Source organism: Penicillium malachiteum (assembly GCF_028827825.1).
Source record: "Penicillium malachiteum strain IBT 17515 chromosome Unknown utg000005l:1.0-9002435.0:326005.0-9005861.0, whole genome shotgun sequence".
NCBI classification, from domain to species: Eukaryota; Fungi; Ascomycota; class Eurotiomycetes; order Eurotiales; family Aspergillaceae; genus Penicillium; species Penicillium malachiteum.
Window position 1 is genome coordinate 5094409 of NW_026643099.1, and position 15592 is coordinate 5110000.

General features: G+C 45.8%; 8 protein-coding genes across 8 annotated transcripts; 5 read left to right on the forward strand and 3 right to left on the reverse strand.

The window, feature by feature from the left end:
• Window positions 1-927: 927 nt before the first annotated feature.
• N7483_011907 (sugar porter family MFS transporter) lies at window positions 928-2707 on the forward strand (the record flags this gene model as incomplete). The annotated part of the gene is made up of 3 exons (XM_057095334.1): window positions 928-1232; window positions 1308-1508; window positions 1570-2707. The coding sequence occupies 3 exons, from the start codon at window positions 928-930 to the stop codon at window positions 2705-2707; spliced, it is 1644 nt and encodes a 547-aa protein (XP_056941305.1).
• Window positions 2708-3287: 580 nt separating this feature from the next.
• N7483_011908 (peroxiredoxin-like family protein) lies at window positions 3288-4072 on the forward strand (the record flags this gene model as incomplete). Its single annotated transcript, XM_057095335.1, has 2 exons — window positions 3288-3444; window positions 3498-4072. 2 exons carry the CDS (start codon window positions 3288-3290, stop codon window positions 4070-4072), a joined length of 732 nt encoding a protein of 243 aa, XP_056941306.1.
• Window positions 4073-4273: 201 nt separating this feature from the next.
• On the reverse strand, window positions 4274-4783 carry N7483_011909 (uncharacterized protein; the record flags this gene model as incomplete). The annotated part of the gene is made up of 1 exon (XM_057095336.1): window positions 4274-4783. The coding sequence occupies one exon, from the start codon at window positions 4781-4783 to the stop codon at window positions 4274-4276; it is 510 nt and encodes a 169-aa protein (XP_056941307.1).
• Window positions 4784-5373: 590 nt separating this feature from the next.
• N7483_011910 (zinc-binding alcohol dehydrogenase family protein) lies at window positions 5374-6421 on the forward strand (the record flags this gene model as incomplete). Its single annotated transcript, XM_057095337.1, is given in 2 exon segments — window positions 5374-6300; window positions 6317-6421. The coding sequence occupies 2 exon segments, from the start codon at window positions 5374-5376 to the stop codon at window positions 6419-6421; spliced, it is 1032 nt and encodes a 343-aa protein (XP_056941308.1).
• Window positions 6422-6616: 195 nt separating this feature from the next.
• On the reverse strand, window positions 6617-7659 carry N7483_011911 (aromatic alcohol reductase; the record flags this gene model as incomplete). Its single annotated transcript, XM_057095338.1, is given in 3 exon segments — window positions 6617-7361; window positions 7378-7481; window positions 7543-7659. The coding sequence occupies 3 exon segments, from the start codon at window positions 7657-7659 to the stop codon at window positions 6617-6619; spliced, it is 966 nt and encodes a 321-aa protein (XP_056941309.1).
• A 1125-nt stretch (window positions 7660-8784) lies between these two features.
• On the forward strand, window positions 8785-10906 carry N7483_011912 (C6 transcription factor; the record flags this gene model as incomplete). The annotated part of the gene is made up of 3 exons (XM_057095339.1): window positions 8785-9264; window positions 9321-9776; window positions 9839-10906. The coding sequence occupies 3 exons, from the start codon at window positions 8785-8787 to the stop codon at window positions 10904-10906; spliced, it is 2004 nt and encodes a 667-aa protein (XP_056941310.1).
• A 958-nt stretch (window positions 10907-11864) lies between these two features.
• On the forward strand, window positions 11865-13364 carry N7483_011913 (TLC domain-containing protein; the record flags this gene model as incomplete). The annotated part of the gene is made up of 3 exons (XM_057095340.1): window positions 11865-11987; window positions 12095-12832; window positions 12888-13364. The coding sequence occupies 3 exons, from the start codon at window positions 11865-11867 to the stop codon at window positions 13362-13364; spliced, it is 1338 nt and encodes a 445-aa protein (XP_056941311.1).
• A 590-nt stretch (window positions 13365-13954) lies between these two features.
• On the reverse strand, window positions 13955-14791 carry N7483_011914 (uncharacterized protein; the record flags this gene model as incomplete). The annotated part of the gene is made up of 3 exons (XM_057095341.1): window positions 13955-14089; window positions 14151-14523; window positions 14622-14791. 3 exons carry the CDS (start codon window positions 14789-14791, stop codon window positions 13955-13957), a joined length of 678 nt encoding a protein of 225 aa, XP_056941312.1.
• Window positions 14792-15592: the final 801 nt, after the last annotated feature.

Consider the following 15592-nt stretch of genomic DNA (forward strand, 5'->3'; position numbering starts at 1 on the left):
ATTTTGCCCCCGGTTAATTACCTGCGGCTTCGACCATGGTGTGGATGATTTGGCAGGTCCTTAACTCAAAACTAGTGATTTTCATTCTTGTTTTTTGGGGCGTATTAGGTTGCAGTGGTATGTACTGTAGTAGTTCTCATGAGCCATGATCATTGGACTAGAATATGACTGGGATATGGAGGGTAGTACAATCTTAAAAGAAAACATACTCTTTAATAATACTTAGGTACTACCAGAGGTCCGAGTCTTCAGGGTCTCCAGGGTCTCTTCCGAGGACCCTCTACATTACCTTATTATACCTAAATTTTGACCCGATCTATTCAAATATTTCCGTGCAGAACGAATATTCCCGATCTCTCATCCCGAGTATCAAGCCGACACCGACCCGAACACGGCAGAGACTCTCATTAATACGGCGCCATGCTTTATTCGGTCTAAAATTGACAAGCCTCGTGGCCGATTCCCGGACCCCCTTCAAAGATGAATCTGGTTTAACCAATAATACAATAACTAGTGGATCAGGCACCTCGTTTTCATCCAATCTGAGTCCAATATTTTCCCAAGCCTGGGGAGACACGCGAACGGGGTCTTGGCATATCTCACTACGTGGGAACGTTGCACTCGATTAATCCATTAATCGATTAATTCTCGATTATTCTCGTTTTTTTAACCCCCAGACTTACTTTACTCACTTTAGCCGACTCCAGAAAAATTTCTCATGTGGAGATCTGGTATTGGCCCCGGCATCATGCGGCATGTTCAGTTCACTGCACGTAATGTAATAAAACTATGAAAAAAGAAAATGTGCTAGGTCATATGCGATCTATTTAAATGCCCCCTTTCTCCCCACAATGGTGTGTTGATTGTGTTTTCTTTTTTCTTCTTCACCTTGTAGATCTGAGATCCTTTGGTGTATCTCTGCGCATCATGCCTCTTGCAGGGAATATCTACTTCATTTCGACCGTCGCCGTCATTGGCGGCGGTCTGTTTGGCTTTGATATCTCGTCGATGTCTGCCATTATCGGCACACCAGCTTACAAGTGTTATTTCAACCACGGTCCTAAGGGCCCGCCTTTTAACGATGACGAAAACTGTAGTGGTTTGAGCTCGTTGGCGCAGGGTGGTGTCACTGCTGCCATGCCGGCTGGTTCCTGGCTTGGAGCTCTTATTTCTGGCTTTATTTCTGACCGCATGGGACGTCGTTACGCTATTATGGTTGGATGCATTATTTGGTATGTACTTGTCCTCAGGTCTTTCCATTGCTGGTGTACTCGATTCTGGACATTTACTGACATGGGTGTGAATAGGGTTATCGGTTCTACTATCATCTGCGCCTCCCAGAATCTCGGCATGCTCGTTGCTGGTCGTGTGATCAACGGTCTTGCTGTCGGTATTGAGTCTGCTCAGGTCCCTGTCTATATCTCTGAGCTTGCTCCTCCTTCTAAGCGTGGTCGTCTGGTCGGATCCCAACAGTGGGCTATTACTTGGGGTATCCTGATCATGTACTAGTGAGTACCCAATTTTCCCAAACTCTCATAGATGAATGATAGCTAACCACTTCTCTCATAGTATCTCCTTCGGTTGCTCCTACATTGGCGGCGGTTCCTCCTCCGATTACAGCACTGCCGTCTTCCGTATTCCCTGGGGTATCCAGATGGTCCCCGCTATCCTCCTCTTCATCGGCATGATCTTCCTCCCCGAATCTCCTCGCTGGCTGGCCCGCAAGGACCGCTGGGAGGAGTGCCAGGCAGTCCTGACTTTGGTTCACGGTAAGGGCGACCCCAACAGCCCATTCGTTATGGCTGAGATGCAAGAGATTGGTGAGATGTGTGAGTTCGAGCGCCAGAACGCCGACGTCACCTACCTGGAACTGCTCAAGCCCAAGATGATCAACCGTACTTTTATCGGTATCTTCTGTCAGATCTGGTCCCAGCTGACTGGTATGAACGTCATGATGTACTACATTACCTACGTCTTCAGCATGGCTGGCTACTCTGGTAACGCCACCCTGCTCGCTTCTTCTATTCAGTACATCATCAACGTTGTTATGACTGTTCCCGCCTTGATCTGGGTTGACCGCTGGGGTCGTCGTCCTACTCTTCTGGTTGGCGCTGCCTTGATGATGATCTGGATGTACGCCAATGCTGGTCTGATGGCTGCACATGGTACTGTTGTTCCCGGCGGTATCGACGGTACCCCTGAGGAATCTATGCGTATGCACGGTGCCCCTGCCAAGGCTCTCATCGCCTGCACCTACCTCTTCGTTGCTTCCTACGCTCCTACCTGGGGTCCTGTGTCTTGGGTCTACCCTCCTGAGTTGTACCCTCTCCGTGTCCGTGGGAAGGCCGTTGCTTTAGCTACATCTGCCAATTGGGCTTTCAACATGGCGCTGGGTCTCTTCGTGCCTTCTGCGTTTGCCAATATCCGCTGGCAGACTTATATCATCTTTGGTGTTTTCTTGACTGTTATGTTCGTTCATGTGTTCTTTATGTTCCCCGAGACTGCTGGTAAGACTCTTGAGGAGACCGAGCAGATCTTCGAAGACCCTAACGGTATTCCTTACATTGGTACTCCTGCTTGGAAGACTCGTCATGATCACAAGCGTACTGCCGCTGTTGAGCGTGGTGATATCGAAGTCCTGGGTGAGAGACTGGCTATGGCTGAGAAGTCGGTTGCTACTCACGCTGAGGTTACTACTGAGGCTTAGACCTGGGTGATAGTCTGTGGGGTTGAGAGATTACCGTTTTACCGTTTTGGATTTGGATATGAGTTATGACACTCATACATGTTAAATGACACCATGTAAAAAGATTTTTCCTAGTACAATGGAACACAGAAATGGTCTAGCCATTTAATTATTTATAATACTTTTTGGTCTTTTACCATAGAACTGAAATCTAGACTCGAATGTTATAATAATGTAAACCTCAGTACCTGCTGTTTAAAGTACTTCTTTCATCCGAATTTTTAGTCTACCAGAACCCCATTGGCGGACCTTTGTCTTCCAGGGCTTTTCACCTTCCTGAAACGATTTGAATATAAGCATTGCTTAGCGACCGAACTCAATTTCCTAGTTATTAAATCTCATTCGCTACTCAAAATATTTGCAGGTGTCATGATGTCAGTTCCAGACTTTGGATGCCATGTGGCTGTGGCTAGACTTCTGCTTCTATTAACCTCATCAAGATAAGAACCTCAAAAGAATACCATTATTCTTCCCTTAATTCTACTTCATGCAATAAAACAATCATTCTATCTTCTATTTCCTCCTCTATCAGCTTTACAAAATGCCAACTCTGAACAATGACTTCCCAGGTTTTCTCGCAGATGAATCACTACACGAAGCCTATGAGTTAGAGGTAGAGAGAAAAGATGGCAAGAAACTTCGATTCGGCGAACTCGTCGCAAGCAAAGGAGATTCCGTGACAACCATCGTTGTATTCAGTGAGTCATTCCCTCTTCATCCCTACTACCCTTCTCCTCTAACAACCTCTTAGTACGCCACTTCTTCTGTCTTTACGATCAATCCTACGTCCGAACCCTATCTTCAAAAATGACCCAAGACCTCCTAGCCACAATACCCGAAAATTCAAAACCCGCACAAGTAATCATAATCGGATGCGGGGATTCCTCATTAATAGTTCCATATATGGAAGAAACCAGTGACGAAATTCCCATATACTCTGATTACTCGGGGAAATTATACGAGAAATTACAAATGAACAGAACCCTTGATGGGATTACCACGCCACCGCCTTATACTGAAAATTCATTTTTCGGATCACTGGCGAAGTGCTTTGGGCAGATGATCAAACGTGGGTGGCGCGGGTTGAAAGGTGGGAGTTGGGATATCCAGGGTGGAGAGTGGATATTTCAGGATGGGAGGTTGAGATATGCCCATCGCATGGAAGGGACGAGTGATCATCTTACCGCGGAGCAATTGGTTGAGATTTTGAGATTGGATCAGGGTTCGGATAAGGCTGGGTCTTTGGAGGGTGTTGTTTGTCACGCTGAGGCGAGTGGGGAGGAAAAGGATGAGAGGGTTCATAGTCATGGGACTTGGCCGAGATGATTCAGTCGGGTGTAAGGATACCTCTCTGGGTTGGAACTCTGTATATTTGTTGATTCGGAATACTTGGTTATGAAATATGACTTCAATGTGGTATATAGCATACAGCGATATTCGTGTATCCCGAAAGATTTTACATGCCCGTCGCACGTGGAACATGTATGATTAAAATGATACGATTTCTATACGTATCGTATCCGCTCCTCATTTCCTTTGGCTAATCTTAGCCAGTCCTTCAACCCAATTCTGATGACCCAGTAACATAGGATTCGGCTTAGCTGTCGCCAGCTGAGCAGCAGGTTTCCCAATCTGCGACTCCTGAGTCAAGATTCGAACAACACCCCACTCCACATCCTCAATGATCCATGCATGGTAAACATTAAGAGCCGTGTCAGAATCTCCATCTTGCCATGCACGCCAAGCTAATCGACCTGGCGATGTCGAGGTAGGAGCAACAGACTCACACACTTCAGACTGAAGAGCTGGGAACCCAAATGTTGAGAAGCTGAAATTTTCTCCTTTTGTTTTGAGCAATGGGCCAGATGATGGTGGGGTTATCTGGGCTACATTGTCGTAGTAGGACTCCCATCGTGTGATATCCACGAGATTCGGCCAGACTTCTTGTGCAGTCAGGTTGGTGATGTAGATTTCATTGGAGACAAAGTTATCTGTAGTGCCGGGTAGGAATTGTTTTGGCCAGATGATTGAAGACATTTTGAGGACTCGAGTATCTTGAAAGAAGATGAGTTGCCTGGAGATCTTTTCAAATGCTGCTTTGAGGTGAGGGTTGATATAAGTACTCTCAAGTGTTGCATGGAGTAGTCGACTTAGCCTTGGACCCAGCTGCATGTAATGACGTCACCGTGCATTCCTTCCATCAGAAATCCTGCAGAGTTTCAAATCACATCCAATCATAATTATGCTCCTATACTTTTTACCACTCATATACAGATCCTTCTACATTATATACATAATCTTCATGGAAGGTTCCCGTCATAGATTCAAGCTTATCTCATAAGATGCGGCGACTATTCCAGATCGGGATAGTATAACCCGGTAGGTCCGGCAAGTTTCAACTTTCACCTCGGCACATTTGAGTCTTCAGTGCCACAGCTACTCCATAGAGCTGCTCACCGTATTATAAATCATTAACCAATATTTGAAAAAAATTCAATTTTAAGCTTCCATTGATTTCCCATGATTTGTAATAATCCCATTGGTCAAGTATATAAGCTGCTAGCGCAGCCACCTGCACTTCGTACTGGACAATTAAACACCCCTGCAGAACCCCACACGCCACCAAAATGTCCACACAAAAAGCTGTTATCGTCACTTCGCCCCAACAGGCCGGCCTCGTGACGGACCGTGCCATCCCTGCTCTTCGCGATGATTACATCCTAGTTAAAACCGAAGCCGTCGCTCTGAACCCTACCGACTGGAAACACGTTGCCTACCTCTCCCCACCTGGCGTCCTCGTTGGTTGTGACTACGCCGGTGTAGTCCAGGAAGTTGGAAAAGACGTTAAGAAGCCTTTCAAGAAGGGTGACCGCGTCTGTGGCTTTGCTCACGGTGGTAATGCCGTTCAACCCGAAGATGGTGCCTTCGCCGAATACGTTGTCGCCAAGGGCGATGTCCAGATGCCCATTCCCGACAACCTGAGCTTCCAGCAGGCTGCTACACTCGGTGTCGGTATTTCAACAGTTGGTCAGGCACTTTACCAAAGCTTGAAGCTTGCTTCCCCCAGCGAGCCGCTGAAGACTCCTGAGCCAATTCTGATTTACGGTGGTTCTACTGCGACCGGCACACTGGCTATTCAGTTTGCCAAGCTCTCTGGTTACAAGGTGTTCACTACCTGCTCGCCTCGTAACTTTGATCTTGTGAAGAGCCTTGGTGCCGATGAGGCTTATGACTACAATGACACCAAATCAGCTGCTGCTATTCGCGCTGCTACTGGCGATAAGCTTAAGCTTGTCTTTGATACTATTTCCCTTCCGGAAAGTATTAAGTTCTGTGATGCTGCCCTTTCCACTGAGGGTGGTGAATACAGTAACTTGCTCCCTGGCCCAATTGAGCGCGCCAATGTCAACTCTCGCTACACTCTCGGATATACAATCATTGGCGAGGCCTTTAGCTTTGGACCTAACCCTGTTCCTGCCAAGCCTCAAGATCTGGAATTTGGAACGAAGTGGTGGGCTGAGGCTGAGAAGCTACTGGCTGCCGGCAAAATCAAGGTGCACCCCCCCTAAGGTTAACCCAGGTGGCCTGAAGGGTGTTCTTGATGGTTTGCAGCTACTGAAGGAAGACAAGGTCAGCGGTGAGAAGCTGGTCTACAACGTCTCTGAGACTCCTTAGATTCTCATAACTCAAAATATGAATATAACGATTTGAACTTCAGTGTGATCCAATAAAACCAAAATGCAATAATTTTCAACCCTCTAAAATAACTCCTCTCTATATGCAAAATGACAAAAGCTGAGAATATCTATAATACAATATGACGCGCCTGGCTCCGAGTCCTTGAAAACAGCCCGATTTTGATAAACCCAGCTACTGATTCCATACCTGATGAATCAATCCTCGTAAAACATCATCGCTCATTTTGGGAATGCCCAGCATCTCATTTTCCGTCTGTTCAAAAACGCCTCCATACTCCTTCCCCCAATATGCAGCAGCAATGAATCCAGCATTGCTCTCAGAATCCTGCATTCCCTGCCAATGCGCCGAAAACGAATGTTCAAGCATCTCTTCAATAGAGTGCGTATTAACGGTCCAGCCGTAGGGTCCAGTAACCTCCCTCGCTATTGAAAGGAGTTTCCTCTGCGTCGTCGTCACATCGTGAACCCTGATCAAGCGATTATTCGTCGGTGCAGGATTCATCAAAACTCCACACACAGCCCGCCCAACACTCTGTAAAGTCGTCGTGCTAAACAGCTGGTCGCCATTATTATATAACCTCGTGCGTTTTTCCTTGATATTCATAAACCCATGTTGAAGACCCCAGTCCAGGAAAGGTCCGGTACATATAATCGTATAACTGAGTTCGCCAGAGCGAGCCTTCTCTTTCAATTTTTCCTGTGCGAGGATTTTGCCTTGGAAGGGTGGTAATAGTGCACAGTTGAAATTGCTTGTATCGGGTCCAAACTCTGAGGGAATGAATCGTTGTACGCCGGCTATCACCGCGGCATCGATGAGTAGAGATTGAACGTCGAGCGCATGTCTTGGTAAAGCGGATACCACGGCGCTTTGGCCGGATAGAGCGGATACGAGTGAGTCGCTTGAATTATAGTCTACCCTGCAGACGCGGATACCAGGGGGGGAATTTTTGTGAGCCGGTCTCGCGAGTAAGGATTGTAACTTCGAAGCCGTTTTTCATAAGTTGGTTGACAATGCTGAGGCCGAGATTTCCACTTGCCTGATGGGAGATGGATTAGTATGATAAGCCTCAATTAGATGAATGCGTAGAGTGTGCTTACCCCGGCCACTGCAACTTTTGATAAATAAGTCATTGCATTTGTTGAAAGATTGGGCTCTGTGGTATTTGAAAATGATGTAAACATCGCAATCGAAGTGATTTCAGCGTATTCGCACATTGTTGTTATCGAAGGAATGACAGTATGTAGCATTTAATGAGAGTGATGAAAAAAGAAAGATATTACTGAACCCATTTTTGAAGCCGATGAGCTGTCTTATAATTAACCCCGATGACTTTAGCTTCATATTCTAAATATCGCAGTCGGTCTTTTTTTTAGACATTCTGAGTCGTCTCCATCAAGGCGTTGATGATATTTTTAATTTAAATGTATACTAAAGAATAAGCTCAGACCAACCACAGTACGACTTGGGGCCCTTCTCTTGGCCCCAGGATAATGAAGAAGAGTCATGACATTAAACTGATACCACTTCGTATGAAATGACTGTTTGAGGATTAAGATATTCCTGTTTCTGGATCATAACATAAGCAGACATCTGGTCGTTTCAGCTTGCCATGGACATATAATCTGCGTAGATCGGTGATGATCCAATCATATGCTAATTTTAAGATGATTAGCTTTCGGTTAAGCCGCATAGAGGATTGAGATTCATGCACTTGATTCGTGTAGCGTATAATTACCCCAAACACAGCCTTATGGCATATTTGCCTTGATTGGCTGGTAAATTCACGGCCCCCATTATTCTTAACAAACAGCCCCCTATCATGTGGCTTCAGGTGCGGCTACTAGGTTTATAGATTAGTATTCTCGTAAGGATGACATTTACTCTTTTAGGAAAGGTTCTTTATGTTCCAAGTTCAAATGTTTCTTGTAGATCATGGGATCCACGTGGAACGTGAACTAATTAAGCTGATGAGTCAATTCTATCTGATACTTGATCTTATAGTACATCGGAACAAAGAAAACTGTACCGCTTTCTATGATTATTCAAAATGAATTGAAGCCAAATCGTCTAGTCATGATAATCAATTAAAACCAAAAAGGAATTGTATTTTGAAAGAGTTGACTTGATTTAGCGCTGGAGGTACCTGCATGTGCTAACTAACTAAAAAGTAATTCTCGCCTAGATTATCAGGCACAAATGGGCATCACCCCCACACTAAAAATAGCACCACATCACTCCACCTCCACCTCCTTGGTCAACGCTACCCGCAGTGACGAGGAGATATCATACTAATAATAGGGCCAACGAGAAGGATTTGTAGAAGAAATGAACGCACAGCTATGAATATGAATCCGGCACAGAGTGAGCCACCCGGCCAATCATCAAAGGATGCAATAAAAAGACGTTATGATGTGGAGCGATCATGCATCCGCTGCCATGAACGCAAGGTACGCTGTGATCGGGCCAATCCATGCTCTAATTGTCTTCGTGCCAAGATTCCTTGCCGATATCCTGGTCCTGAGCGGGCCAAACGCCGATCGCAAAAGCAACCCTCAGCCAAAACGGACCAATTTGGTCCTCGGCTGGCCATGCTGGAACGCGCCATCGCTACACTTACTCAACAAGCTTCATCTGGGGACCGTGATAGGCTTGCTCATACTGTGACCTCTCCGAGTACTGCTTCAACAGGGCAGACTCCTCCGGAGAATACTACAAATACTCATGCATCACATGGATCGCCTAATGAAGGCCTTCTTGTGAAAGAAGGTACATCCACCCGTTACATGGATGAATCACTTTTCATGCAGCTTCTAGAAAAGGTATGTGATAGATCCAGATATCAATATTTCGGTCACATATTCATGTTTTTACTTAGGAGAGTGAGCTTCGTTCTGCTATTGATAGTCCAACGAGCTCCGATGCTAGTATGCGAGCTTCCTCGAGCTTTGATGGTCTTATTTCAAAGCCCCAGGGATCAATCGACATCACCTCTCTATACCCATCAATCGGACAGGCTCGCCAATTATGGCAGATCTATTTGAACAACGTTGATGCGTTGGTAAAGATCCTCCATGTACCAAGCATACAGCCTGTCATTTTTGCTACTATCAACAAACCCAAAGAAGCTCCCGCTGATATGAACGCCCTTATCTTTGCCATTTTCTTCGCTGCGGTAACAACTCTTGGTTCTGAGGAAACTCAGATGATTCTTGGATCGAGTCGACATAGCGCTGTGGAAGCATACCGACGTGGTCTGGAAGTCTCTCTACACCGAGCGTCTTTCTTGGACTCGCCAACTCTGCATTCCATACAAGCAATGGCAATCTACCTTGTGAGTATTCATCTTAGCGTTTGATTTATATTGAGGTTACCGTACTGATCAGTCTCACGAAGATGTGCTCTCGACATCATAATGGTCGATCTGGGTCCGCGTGGAGTCTGAACGGAATGCTTATCCGAGCAGCCCAATGGATGGGTCTACACAGAGATGGCGCACAATTCGATATATCACCATTAACTTGTGAAATCCGACGACGGCTATGGTTTGAAATTCTTGCAGCAGATGGACGGGCTGCAGAAGACCACGCCCTTTCATCCAGTGGGTTCAACGGATATACTGATACGAAGATGCCCCTGAACCTGGATGACCGAGACTTGACTCCCGACATGAAAGAGATGCCGGTATCAAAGGCCAGCTGGACCGAAATGACACTATTTCTCGTGGTCACAGAAATGAATCTCGCCATGCAACGCGTTGCTCGACTCTCCGCGGCTGTGCAGAACGAGCATGAGCGGTTGTCCAACCTGGAACAGTTTCTGGAAAGGTCCAAATCCCGCATTCAAGTGCAGTATATGCAGTACTGCGACCCTAATCTCCCACTTCAAAAAGCAACACTATGCCTTTGTCATGTGTTCTTGGGCAAACTTGAAGTCTTTGTCCGTCACCAATATCACCGGGGTCTCAGTCCCGAGGAATCAGCCGCTCAGATGAAGGAGGAAACGCTAGTCCTAGCTTGTGAAACCATTGATTTCGGCAATGAGCTGAAAACAGCTGAGCTCTTGAGTAACTTCCAATGGCTTTTTGCAACATTCAGGCAGTATCATCTGCTGACATACACTCTTTGGCACCTGTGTATACAACCTGGAACTGCCTACGCCGACCAAGCCTGGGAAACTGTTCACTACACATTCCGCTTAGAGGAAAATCCAAACTGGCCACATCCAGGAGTCAAGTGGAACGTTTTGTGCAAACTTCGCGACAAAGCATATAACATTCGATCCGCTTATTTAGCCGCTAGGATGAACCAACCTGTTCCCCAACCATTTGGAGCACCACCTGTGGACGTTGATCAGCCAAGCAATTTTCTGGATCTGGATTTTGATATGTTGGGAGATCTTGGTTCGATCTGCTTTCCCAACTGGGGCTCAACAGACATTTGGTCAATGGGACCCTTTGAATGAATGGGAAAATTCCCCAGCATTGAAAGAAATAGTGCTTCAAGTTTTTGTATATGTACCTCATGACATGCGTTCGAAATACCCATTCGAGTTTTTAAGCGCCTTCCGAGTTCAATTAGTGTTATCGAGTCTTTCGCATTGCATTGCATTGGAGTACAGCAGACTCGGCCTTGGCAATTTGAAGTATTCTGCCTATTACTACCAATATTTTCGATGAGTACCCGTGGACTTGAGATGTCTGTAGTGGGATTCCATTGGAACCCGGAGACCAATATTAACGTGTGCGCCTCCAGATCCGATCAGATCCGGCACCAAAGATCCGAGTCTTTTAAAGCCAAGCTCATTCGTTCCTACGGATGGCGCTAAGATCCTGAATAACTATCATTCCCCACAGATCAGATTGAGTTTCTTATTGCACTACACTATACTCCCTATACCGAGAAAATATCAGCATTGGAAGTTCAGCTGTTTATGAAATCATTCAATATTGTACCTGACGTGACGAATAATGGAGTCAATTCAATAATGACATAGCTATGATCTGCATCGGGCATTGAGTGGATCCCAAGTGGATCTCAATGGAAAGGGAAAAAAAATACTACGAGGAGAAGAAAAAAAATAGGGGCCGATCACAATAGCAAAGAACCCCCTAAAAAATACAAAAGGCCACATTGACTCGGATCTCGGAGGAAGCCGATTCAAAACAAAAAAAATATATATTATTATTATTTAATCAAGGGTTCATTTTCAATCTTCTTTTCATCTTAACTTTGTACTTCGTTCATCTGATAGACTCCGTGTTTCCACTTATTCCTCGTTTTCGTTCTTCTTTCCGTTTTCTCTCCCGTTGCGACCCAAAAGCACGTGAGAGGTCGAATTAAAGTGGGATCCTCCAAATCTTCCCGACTATCTCTCTCTACTCTTTAAGTCTCTGGAAAAAGAACAAAAAAAATAGCCCATTATGGTGCGCCCTCGCGGTAGGTCCAATTTGGGCGTGGACATCCGTGGCGATACCAGTGCGCCTGCGATGTCCACCATGAACGACGTGAGTCCAATTGAGCCTACATCCCCCGATCTGAACAAGGTACGGAATTGTCCCCTCGTCAAGTTGAAGCGATTGGAAAAGAAGACGGGGTGGAAGGAATAAAAATCCAAGTCCATCAACACTAACATGAGTCTTCTTCGCATTAGCAATTCGATGCTCGATTGTCAGAAAAGTCCGCAAATAAATCGCATACGAAGCGTCGCCGCAATCGATCACTGCTTCATCGTTTCGCCGATACCTGTCTCAAGTACACTTGGCTATTGCCATTAATCGTACTGCTGTTCCTGTTATCGCTCTACGCCATCAATCCCACCCCGTCAAACCCGATGCACAGTGCGATCTTCCTGTCCTATCCACAGCCACCCAAGACCCCCGGCGGGCCTATCATGTACGGCAAAGGCAAGAAGGATATTGCATTCGTGGCATTCTACACTGTGGTTCTCTCGTTCACCCGCGAGTTCATCATGCAGCAGCTTATCCGGCCGTTGGCCATTTACTGCGGTATCCGTGGTAAGGGCAAGACTGCCCGATTCATGGAGCAGGTGTACACTGCTATCTACTTTGGTATTTTCGGTCCATTCGGCTTGTACGTTATGAAGCGGTCGGATATCTGGTATTTCAACACTACGGCTATGTTTGAGAACTTCCCGCACCGAGAGCACGAGGCTTTGTTCAAGGCCTACTACCTTCTCGAGGCGAGTTACTGGGCGCAGCAGGCTATCGTGTTGCTCTTGCAGCTGGAGAAGCCCCGAAAGGATTTCAAGGAGTTGGTTGGACACCACATTATCACTTTGGCGTTGATTGCGTTGAGCTACCGATTCCACTTTACATACATGGGTCTTGCGGTGTACATCACCCATGATGTCTCGGATTTCTTCCTTGCGGTAAGTGCGGCGAAAACTGTGAGGTAATAGGAATCACCAGCTGATATGAATATAGACTTCGAAAACCTTGAACTACCTCGATGCTTACTTCACCATTCCCTACTTTGGCGTGTTTGTTGGCACTTGGATCTACCTGCGCCATATACTGAACCTGAAGATTCTTTGGGCTGTCCTGACCGAGTTTCGTACCGTTGGTCCCTTCGAACTGAACTGGGAGACTCAGCAGTACAAGTGCTGGATCAGTCAATATATCACTTTTGCTCTGTTGGCCAGTCTGCAAGCTGTGAACCTCTTCTGGCTCTTCTTGATTCTTCGCATTCTCGCCAACTACATCTTCAACAGCGTTACCAAGGATGAGCGCAGTGATGACGAGTCTGAGGAGGAAGATGTCCCAGTCGAGACCGAGACCAAGGCTACTCTGGCTAGTGGTGTCGAATCTACCAAGCAGGAGAACAAGGCTCCCCAGGTCTACGTTAACGGCGAGCTTACCACCGAGCAGCGTGGCCCCCGAACACGCAGCCGAAAGGCCTAAGGATAAAACTAAAACGATCCTGTCAATGAATCCTTAACATTTCTTTGGGGATAAAATAATCTCCACTTCACTGTTTCTTTTTTTTTCCGGTATCTTTTTCAACCGTTTTATATTGAGGGTTATCATCAAGCCCCCCTGTTTATAATTATGCATGTGTGAGGGATTCTATGATTCATGTGTTTCTTGTTTCAAGCGAGTTCATTTCAGTCAACTGGTAGACTGCTTGAAGCTCTGTGTATTCGATGTTGATGGGGAGGTATGAGTATGAGTTATGTTGGCTGGATATTTATTCGATTCGTGCACAGTCTCTTTCACACTCTACTTCTTCCCTTGTTTTTATCATACATTTCTTTCTTATTGTATGGTTTTTGACTGATGCGGCGGAAACGAATATATCAACGATTTCAAATGAACTTTCCATTGTAATAGAAGAATCACAAGGTTCGGAGTCAGCACTTGAGCACTGGGGAAACTGAAATCTGGATGCCATTGATGTTGGGTAATGCTAAATGTACAGAGAAGCAGACTCGTACTTGATCATAGAGGCTATGTTGAAGTCATCAGCACTCGATCTGTAGACGTTTTTGGGTCTAATTCTGGCTCTTCGAGGTTTGTTCATCCTCGTTCTTTCCACCCTTTCCCTCTCCCTCCGAGTTGGGCTGCTCGTTCGCATCCTTGGATGAGGCCTCTTTTTGTTGGTTATCAGATGGCTTTCCCTCGTCAGACTGTACATTGTGAGGTTAGATGACTGTCAAATAGCTCAAAAATATCAGTGGATCAACGAACCTCCTTCGATTCTGATGAATCCTCTTCCTTAGATTCAGACGCATCATCCAACTTGGACTCTTTGTTAGACTCCTCCTTGTCGGCACTTTGTTCCTTCTTCTCAGCAGGCTGTTCATCACCCGACTTCTCCTTCCCCGCAGATTGATTCTCCTTTCCTTCATCAGATGACTCTTCTTTCGAAGATTCACCATCTTCCTTTTCAGCGGGCTCCGCGGTTTCCTCTACCTCGGTAGCAGTTTCTTTCTCGTCGGACTCCTCCTGATGCTCTTCACCATGTCTATGTCCATGACCCTCCCCATGAGGCTTCTTCTCCGGGCCGGATTGAAGTAGATACACGATCACCGGGCCACCCAGTCCAACTGAGCCAAGTAACCTAAGATCAAAACAGCAAATTAGTAAAGATTTTCAAGCGTCAAGTTCAATACATCACTTCACTGGAAACGACAACCAATTGTACACAAAGAAACATACCATGGCAAATCACTCTTCTTATGCTCCTCATATCCCTTATCCTGCTTCCCACTGGCATAGGATCTCTGTCCCAGAAGACGAGTCGAACGCGAAAGCACAGGAGCCGCACGGAAAGTCTGTGCAGTGGTGACGGCACGCAATGCAGAGCGACGTGCAAAGATACCAGCCATGGTGTAATGTGTTGAGTCGCTCGAATTCGAATTGGAAGTACAAATGAAGAAGAATGGATAGGAATCAAGTGGATAGGTAGGAGAGAGTGAGGGAAGTTGAAATCGGAAAGTACCCACGAACCTGTAGGACTCAAATCAACTCGCACTACAGTCTCCCCCTCTTATCCTGTATGAGCTAGGGCCCAGTTCCCGTCGTAAGACCAAGTTCCCAGCCGCTTCCGTTGGTCTGTGCGACGGTGATGTAATGGGACTTTTTTATGTTGTGATTTTTGTTTAATAACCTTAGCTAGGATGTATAATACTAGGATTGCCAAGGGTCAGGTTTCAAACCTCAAGAAGTATGTCTTGAGTTTGAAGGACTTCAAGTTCAGATCACTGAGAGTGGAACTTGAACCTTTGCATCTTTGAAGCTCGTAGTCACCGTCTCATTCTACTAGTAGTATTTAGTAAATATTGACAATGGACTGAATCCTTTCTAATACTCATTGTCAACTCATTCTAATGACAGTGGGTATAAATATGAGATATTCAATATTTGTTTTCTGATTTGAACTGGTTTCAAGTTGACATCTGGAGTACTCGGTGGAGATGGCCCGCCCATCAGATTAGATCTTGATGAACCCGTTCCTACACAGCTTTTGTATGGTGGGAACCGTGGAATCCATGATCTCTTACTACGTATTATTCAAATAATGATGCCGAGGTCCAATGCTGAATTCTAAATATACTATCTACTAGTATACGTTATCACTGATTTGTTCAAGTTGGATGATTTAGAACCAACTTGAACTACTAGAGCCC